This window comes from Leptidea sinapis, chromosome 1 (genome assembly GCF_905404315.1).
Source record: "Leptidea sinapis chromosome 1, ilLepSina1.1, whole genome shotgun sequence".
Classification (NCBI taxonomy): Eukaryota; Metazoa; Arthropoda; class Insecta; order Lepidoptera; family Pieridae; genus Leptidea; species Leptidea sinapis.
Genome location: NC_066265.1, coordinates 11,427,785 through 11,436,758, shown reverse-complemented (window position 1 = coordinate 11,436,758; position 8,974 = coordinate 11,427,785). Strand labels below are relative to the sequence as shown.

Here is an 8,974-nt window from a genome sequence, read left to right as displayed (position 1 = left end):
GTGGGGTGCCGTCAAAGATAAGTATTACGCCGACAAGCCACACAATCGATAATGTGCTTAAAAATTTTACCGATCGTGTAGGCATACTGCATGGCCAGCCGAGGCAGCCATTTGAATGAAATTATTTTCCATTATTAACCGGTAGGATTGTACTTTCAAATAAAAAAATAAATTTGAGAAAATATTCATTAGTTTTTTTTATAGCATTTAAGAAAAAGTAATTTGGCAGACCCTTTATTATGCCCTTTTCAAATTTGAATATGAATATTAAATTATTTTTAACCTATAATTAATATTGACAAATCTAGAAAATAAATATTTACTTTTAAGCAATCTGATAAGTGATTTAGTTAATTAATTGTGTACTTACCAAATACTTTAGAGCAATCTGTGCTTTAGTCTTCTTGTACTTATTAGCTAAAGCATCTAACCTGGGATCATTTTTGATGGTATCCTTTCCAATGAACTCTGGCCGTGCATCAGATAATAAGCCAAGCGGTGTGTATGCTACAGGGACCACTGATACACTCTTACAATAATCAACTAGTTTATGTTGAGTCAATGTTGGACTAATCTGAAAAAAGTGCAATCAAATTAAGGTGACATACACACAGTTCCGTTCACTCTAAAAAACAATACAATATATAATATAAATATTGACACACTTTTACACAAATTATCTCGCCCCAAACTAGGCATAGCCTGTACTGTGGGTACAAGACAACTATATATTTAATTCAATATACTTACTTAAACATTCATGACTCGAAAACAAAGATCCATATTCGTCATATAAATGATTGCACCTACCGGGACTCGAACCCGGGAACTCTAGCTTAGTAGTCAGTGTCACTAACCAACCATCCGGCCATACTGGTCATCAATATTTTATGCTATAATATATATAATACAAGTAGCTGTACTCATAATCACATGATTAAAAACTACAACATTAACATACAGTAAAAATTAAATTAGGAACAAAATAATTATATATATTATACAATAAATTAACAATTTAACATGGAATAAAGTTCCATAAAAATGTTGTGTACATTATTGTGAAATGCAATGTATAGAACATGGCAAGAATTTGCGCTTTTCATTACAAATTAGTAGAACAAAATTATTAAAATTATACAACAAAATATTATAGGATGGTAATAAATGGTAATATTCACAATTACAATGTAATACAAATAAATGTGTGGCCATATTCCTCCACATTTTATCTAAATAAATAATAAGTTTGGACTCAACAGCCCCCACACAACCCTGACATAAATTATTATTACTCCACAGCTGAATATCTAAATGATTGGACAGCCTGGGACTAGATTGTGATTATTTTATAGCGATAGAAATGACTGTACAATATTGTATATTTTTATTGAAAAGAGCAGAAAAAAAAGAATGCTGGGAGAGTTTCTTGCGCCGCTACTTCTCTCTCAGAGCCCCATTTGTTTCCGAAGCGGTAATAGTATCTAGTAGCATAAGAAATGACATCAAAAAGAATTCTAAAGGAATCAATTTTGAGAAAATAAATGCCTTTTATGCCTTTAAATAAATACAAAATATAAGTAGATACACACTCACTTCAATTTGATTGACAACTGGCTTCACTTTTGCATATTGTAGTAGTCTAGCCAACTGCTCTTCGTTGAAGTTCGAGACACCAATTGACTTTGTGAGACCTTGCCTCACTGCCTCCTCCATTCCTCTCCAAGTATCTATATAATCTATTTCTTCATCTTCTCCATTAATCTGAAATATCCTTTCAATCCTTTATCCAATTGAAAGAGTTTACAGATCATATAATATTATATATAAAATTCTCGTGTCACAATGTTCGTTCCCATACTCCTCCGAAACAGCTTGACTGATTCTCATGAAATTTTGTGAGCATATTGAGTAGGTCTGAGAATCGGCCAACATCTATTTTTCATACCCCTAAATGTTACGGGTGGTCCACACGAATTTTTTTTTTTAATTTTTTTGACTTTTTTTTTTTAATTTGTTTGATTATGAGTCAGCATTAAAAAATACATACAACTTCAAATTTTCACCCATCTACGATCAACAGTTACTTTTGTATCGCGATTTTAATATCGGCAATACAAAGTTTGCTGGGTCAGCTAGTATCTTATAATATCATGGTAATAGTTTGTATATCTCTCAATAATATTTGACATTGCTAAAGTTACAAGGTAATTGAAATGTTAATAAAATGCTTTTTAAATTAATATTATGTATTAAGAGAATCTAAAGAATGCTATATTTATTTTATAAGTTCTACTTCTTTTCTTTCTTCTCTATAAACATAAGCTGGTTACTCACTGTAGCTGCAACAGGCCAGTGAACTAGATATAAATCTAGATAATCCAATTGAAGCTTTCCAAGTGAATCTTTTAGACCTATTATTACTTTATTTTCAGCATGATGGTCATTCCACAACTGTTAAAATAAAGAACCAAATATAATAAATAAATAAAATTTGGCTGTGAATTTAACAATCACAGGTTTAGGTTTCCAAAGGTATTTATTATTCCTAGTTGGTATATTGAAGTCACTGATTAAATGAATCTTTAATTTCACCATCCACCAACAACAATCACTATTAATTTTATTTCCTAAAAAAGTCTGAGTATTAATAAAATATTTGTAATTGTTATAATTTCTTATTTAAAAAAAATCAAAATAAGAATATGTGGAATGTTCTGTATGTTCATAAGCACATTGAGGAATTTTCTAGAAACTGTGACATTCATAATGTTAACATGAGGAACATACATAAACTTGTTATGGCTACTACTTGGTTGGGTCGAGTTAGTAAGTCTTTTGTTGGGCGATGTATATGCATCTATAATATGATCCCAGAAAATGTACAAAAAAAATGTGTTACAAAATTTAAAAGAATTGTTAAAAAACTTTTGTGTGGGAAAGGTTATTATAGCATAAACGATTTTCTTAATGACACCACGGACTGGGAATAAAGCGAACACCCTCAGGCTCTTTAATTACAAATGTTTATTGTATGATATTACACATTGTAATCCATATTTTATATTTAAAAAAAAAGCCCGCTGAGTTTCTTGCGCTCATTCTTCTCAGGTCTGAGACAGTCTCTTTTGAATGGTGGTAGTTTTTGACGTTCAATAAGTGATTTTAAATCCTATTTTGAATAAAAATATTTGTATTTGAATAGTTTAAGCCAGACACATTAACGTAAGATCTTTCTTTTTGTAGTATGTATGGAGCAAAGATTTGTTACACTCAGTAAATAACTCAGGTATGGATATTAGCTATAATATACAGTTCATAATTTTATTTTTATGTCAAAGATGGTGAGAAATATTAGTTTTATGAATGACTGACACAAATTCTACTATGTTCTATATGTACATCTGTAACTTAAGAATTTTCATCAAGATGAAGGAAGTATCTAGATACTGATGATAATAGTATAGATACAAACATTGTGAAATCAATTTGATTAAAATAATAAATAATACTATTCTATACTCTCCTATGTACTTCTTACTTTAGTAGTTATAAACAAATCTTTCCGAGTAACCAGTCCCTGATTAATTTTATTTGCAATTCCTTCTCCCACTTCAACTTCATTTTTGTACATAGAAGCAGTATCAATATGCCGATACCCAGCTTCAATACCCCATTCCACTGCTTGCCTAAATTGCCCTGGTTGAGGGTTTCTCTGCAATGATTAATAATTTATCTTTCATTTTTGCCTGAAAATTGTTTGCATTAGTACTGAAGGTAAGTACAAGAAGTGTATTTCTGTTAGAATTGTGCAAGTATGTCTAATTATATTACAGACAGGTATTTATGCATAATGAAACATTAACAGGTGCAGTATGATGTGATCAAGATTGTATAGTCTAGTATAGTATAGGATCATGAAGTGGGCCTGCTTATTCTGTGATTAGTGGGAATAGTTCCCATAAAATTTTAAATTATCATGTACAAGTAGGGTTACCATTCCTCCGGATTAATCCTGACTTTTAGACTCTAGTCCGAATATGTTCCGGCTCTCTAACTGTTCTGAATTTTATTCCAAATTAGATGGGATATAATAATAAAACTACACATAAACAAATTATATTAACTTTACAAATTACTAAATAGTAATGGTAGGAAATAAAGGTCGAAGAAGGTCAAAAGGTGCAAGTTCATTTATAAAGCACCACCGGCTTTCTGAAACAGATATCATCGTTTCATCAGATCAGCGTTAAGGTAATTGATTTAAATTGTATTATTAAGACTTACTGAATATGTACCAAGTCCGATGATTGGAATTTCAAGTCCATTATTAAACTTGACGCTGTGGACCTTTTTGTCCATTATAATTTAATAAAATATTTAGCAATGATAAGAAATTACGTTTAGTTCTATTTCACTTTAATTTGCAATTTAATTAATTAGTTGTTATTTGCAAGAACTGTGTTTGCAGGCCGGAATACCGAATAAATAAATACAAAAAAAAGTTTCGTACAAATAACAAACTACAAACCAGATGACGACTGACAGTGACGTGAAATGAATTCTGTCAGCCTAGCGAAACTGTCAAAAGCGATTCACTCGATTGTATGATACGTGCAGTCATTGGTTGATTGGCAGATGACGGCTATAATCTTGTTTAAAACGAAGATAGCCGAAATCCACTGCCTTTTCAACGACTGTTCGTATTCCGACTTTGCCGGATTATACTTCGTCGTCAATTGCCTGTAATTACTACTATTTCAAACTTATTGTCAAATCTCTGCCACTTTCATACTAAATTAAATTTTCATTTTTACTGAGGCAGTCCCGCCTCTTAATACGTAGTATTTACATCACGCAACAGAAAAAACTAGTGGAAGTGGCATGTGGGCGTTACCCTGTCGTCATTATTGTGTAAAACTGTACCTACTCGGGGGTCAAGTGAGACCATTCATATGAGGTCAAGTGAAGCATAATTATCTTTAAAAAAAATATATTTTTAACGCTACCACCGCTTCGGAAACAATTGGCTCTCCGAGAGAGAACAAGCGGCACAAGAAATTATTCCAGCATTATTTTCTTTGCGTTTTTTTTTAAATTTTATTTACTTTACATAAAACAGTAAACACCAATTTAAAACATTTATGCCTGAACAGTCGCTGGGACAGTATTATAAAAGATTTTTTTTTTTCAAAATATAAGATAGACATATGTATAAAAAATAAAATTATTAAAAACTTAAAATATAACATTGTACTGTCATTGCTACAGAATAATCATGGGAGGTCTAAGAGATGGGGGGAGTATGCTCTTTTCTTGAAGGTCCCTAAGTCGTATCTCACAGGTGTCAAGAGACGGGAGTGTGCTCTTTTCTTAAAGGTCCCTAAGTAGTATGTTTTAACTTATAAGACACGATTATAAAAAATAAAATTAGCTGTGACGGGAAACAAAACAAGTTGAAATAGAAACTGTCTTTTCGCAGCCTGCACAGCAAAAATGTGTCAACTTTTTGCAAACGCAACACCTACGTCGCAGCCGACTTTTGTTGGTGCCAACCGAATGCTCCATAACGTGGTGCGTTTTTGCCAAAAATTGGTTGGAAGATACTACTGGACGAGGAGTAGGATTTGGAGGTCTACTGTGTCGGCTAAGGAGGGAATTAATAAGGTTCATACGGAAAATACGATGATGAATCAACTTGGAAGGGGATGATTTGGAAGCTATGATGTAGGAATTAAGGACAGAGACGTTCAGTAGTCTGGGAAAAAACTTTTTGTACCATACCTGGGTTCGTTTCCGTTCTATCGGATACATGGCCAACATCTGATCTTTTTTGTCAACACCCTTCATCATGATGTTATAATAAAGAAGTAAGCATGGCTTAACTTTACCTAGTATTATGCTAGTTTCTTTTCCGTGGTATGTAGAAATGGTGGCGATTCTATTTTCATCGCGCCATACCAAGATGTTCACGTCACTAGAAGTGAAACCAGCAATTTAACCAGGTCGCATGTTGGCCTTGGTCAATTCGGTCAATTGACTATGCACAAACTGGCGGTTTGTGCGTAGAATCCCCACCACGTCAAAGCCATGCGCTTTCAAATATCGGGCCAGAGCTGGGGAATTGTAGAAATTGTCCATAGAAGTATACCCCTTACCTTCGAGCCCACGGAGGAGCTCCAGCACGATGGAAGGTGGCGACGCATCAAGTGGCGATCCGGTTTGGGGTGTGACTCTTTTGTAGGCATGAACAGCAAATCGCCCAAGGTACTTTGCGATTCGCAACAGTACGTTTAAACATGGATGAAATTTTGTATTGTGGATTATAGGCTCTAATTTAAAAAGTTTGGCTTGTGATGGGTTGAGTTCGTGTGCACGCATTTTCCTATTATTATTGAAATGTAGGCAAGAAGTCAAACGTTGAAATCGCTTTAGTTCGTGTGCACGCATTTTCCTATTATTATTGAAATGTAGGCAAGAAGTCAAACGTTGAAATCGCTTTAGGGACATCACAATCGCGTGCACGGAAACCGGGCGTTGAAAAAATGTCTCCAGATGTTGAGCAGTAATCTGCTATTGTATTTTTATAACGATACCCATTGTTAAAATTATTTCAAACAACGTGTACCTTTCGTCTATTGTTATCTCTTTCCAAAAATTGAGACAGCTCCATGGGCCAAGGCTGCCTCTGTCCATTCTTTTTGACACTTCATCTTCCGCGTACCTGTTGGTATTTTTTACAATATGGTCCATTATATGTTGGTCCCAAATGGCAGTGAAAATGTCATATTGATTTTCACATGGCATAGTGGGGCCAATATAATCTGGAGTGAACGGCTCCCTTTTCTCGCTTGATGGTGTGGGAGAGCTGGGGTAATCCGTCCACACAAAGTCAAAAAGATCAACAGGTCGAAGTGTACCATCACCTAGACCTGCCAATTCCTGTACAACACCATCTCTGGAGATGGTGTTGTACAGGAATTGTTGAATAGTTTACGAGCCTGGGCTCGGAGGCAGCAGGCAGAACCACTTCTGGGTCTACCGGAGTGTCCAGTGACTCCTGGTACACCCTGGACAACAAGAAGGGCGGCACCATGTCCTCATCCTCCTCATCGGTGTTTGTGGGTCCTTCGCGCAGCGTTCACGCGTACACATCCACATTCACGGCCCCGTGCCACTTGAACGATTATTCTGGACTAACAGACACACGTCGCACGGACGTGTGCAGACGCGTGTGCTAAAATTGAGTCACGCGTGAACGATCGGAGTAATGAAACTGAAATAACAGAAAGAACTGAGAGAAAAAGTACACAATATGTGTACATGTCACCTGTTCACATACGAGTATTTTTTAAAATTGCCACTGGGTTCAGAAATTAATAATAATCTGATAACTGCTCCATAGAAAGCGTTAAAGCGTTAATTTTATATAATTATAAATACAGTTATCACATACCTAGTAAGTTAAGTTAAATTCACTATATTAGCAAACCTTGATAGTTTACGATGTATTTCAGTCTGCACGTCCGTGCGACGTGTGCAGACGCGTGTGCTAAAATTGAGTCACGCGTGAACGATCGGAGTAATGAAACTGAGATAACAGAAAGAACTGAGAGAAAAAGTACACAATATGTGTACATGTCACCTGTTCACATACGAGTATTTTTTTAAATTTGCCACTGGGTTCAGAATGTAATAATAATCTGATAACTTCTCCATGGAATGCCTTAAAGCGTTAATTTTATATAATTATAAATACAGTTATCACATACGTAGTAAGTTAAGTTAAATTCACTATATTAGCAAACCTTGATAGTTTACGATGTATTTCAGTCATCCAACATCTCCTTTTTACCAACGTTTTCTAAAACTTTCTTGTTTTGGACATCTAAATACTTAATCATATGTCGCCATAGCAAAGAGAGTTATTGCAGCAGCTTAGTTTCAACGTCCATTTCGCGGCGAGTTTCACATACGATGGCGAGCATGCCGTGAATGTGAATGGGCAGATGGTACAACTCGTGCCGCGATTTCACTTCGTGCAAACAATTCAAACATAAACATTCTATAGTCACTTATTCACTTTAGTTAGGACGGCAATAGAATGACGTTAACATAATAATTAGTTATACTTCAGTGCGGTTGCATTATATTATACATACCTACGTACGAAAATGTTGACTGTCACTCAGATATTTAAAAGTTAAATTTGAAATCATTCAATTTAATTAATTCGAAATTGGTTGAAGTATCGTCATCAATCCAGATTGAAATGGTTGAAGTTGAATTATATTTTTATTCAATAATATTAATCGTTCATTTTATTTATTGAACCTAATCGTTGATTTATATTAGTTAAATTTATCGGTAGATGGTTTTATTCAACATCTCTTATTTAGCGACCATTTCTAGACCAAGCAATACTAACCACACGATACCATATAACTTTTCAGTTTTAAAGCAGCCTGGCTGGAGGTTTAACAACCGAACCGAACTGAATTACTGTTGGGTAAATTTTGAATTTCTAAACACTTAAAAAACATTTTATTATAAAATATATTAAATTAAAAATATATTAGTATATTAAATATAAAATTATTTGAAAAATCGTTATTTTACCTGTAAAGGTTTGATGCGCACTAATGAACGCAACCTCTACTGCCAGCTAGAAAGTCCACATAACGTCCGGGAGAGTGGGAGATATAGCATAGTATTAAAAAACTAGCCTACCTGAAATTCTTAATTTTCCGACGTTAGCAACGTCTCATACTATTAAGAAATAATTGGGGTGACTATTTGCTATGTTTCACTTTTTCTTATTATGCAATATGGAAAAGTTAAACATTTTTGAGTTATCGTGTTTTTTATTTATTTTTGATGTGAAAAATCTATAGCCGCACGTAAAACCGATTTCTGGCATGGCGACGCGTCGCCTTGTCACAGTAATACCGTCCTCAGAGACAACATCGAATAT

The 8,974-nt window shown here is 34.4% G+C and overlaps 2 protein-coding genes across 7 annotated transcripts in view; both read right to left on the bottom strand.

Moving 5' to 3' along the window:
* Positions 1–4,550, bottom strand: part of LOC126967144 (aldo-keto reductase AKR2E4-like) — a 347,892-nt gene extending 343,342 nt beyond the window's left edge. For 3 of the 6 annotated variants that reach the window (XR_007729936.1, XR_007729937.1, XM_050811586.1), the window contains exons 1-5: positions 4,288–4,512; positions 3,542–3,715; positions 2,338–2,454; positions 1,597–1,764; positions 371–574 (exon numbers count right to left, since the gene is read on the bottom strand). Coding sequence is in view for 4 of the 6 variants with exons in the window: in XM_050811586.1 (XP_050667543.1) it covers positions 371–574; positions 1,597–1,764; positions 2,338–2,454; positions 3,542–3,715; positions 4,288–4,362 (738 nt within the window). In the remaining 2 variants the exon portion in view is untranslated. The other 3 variants (XM_050811602.1, XM_050811611.1, XM_050811620.1) reach the window with 3 other exon arrangements.
* Positions 4,551–5,430: 880 nt separating this feature from the next.
* On the bottom strand, positions 5,431–6,807 carry LOC126979533 (uncharacterized). The gene is made up of 3 exons (XM_050828879.1): positions 6,707–6,807; positions 5,813–5,902; positions 5,431–5,434 (listed from the first exon to the last, which is right to left on the bottom strand). The coding sequence occupies exons 1-3, from the start codon at positions 6,805–6,807 to the stop codon at positions 5,431–5,433; spliced, it is 195 nt and encodes a 64-aa protein (XP_050684836.1).
* Between the last annotated feature and the right edge of the window lie 2,167 nt (positions 6,808–8,974).

Excerpts from the sequence above, each read along its gene's own strand:
- LOC126979533 (XM_050828879.1), bottom strand. The coding sequence starts at position 6,807 with ATGCCATGTGAAAATCAATATGACATTTTCACTGCCATTTGGGACCAA. Across the intron at positions 5,903-6,706 it reads AGGTACGCGGAAGATGAAGT|CATAATACTAGGTAAAGTTA; the intron begins GTCAAAAAGAAT and ends AAAAGAAACTAG.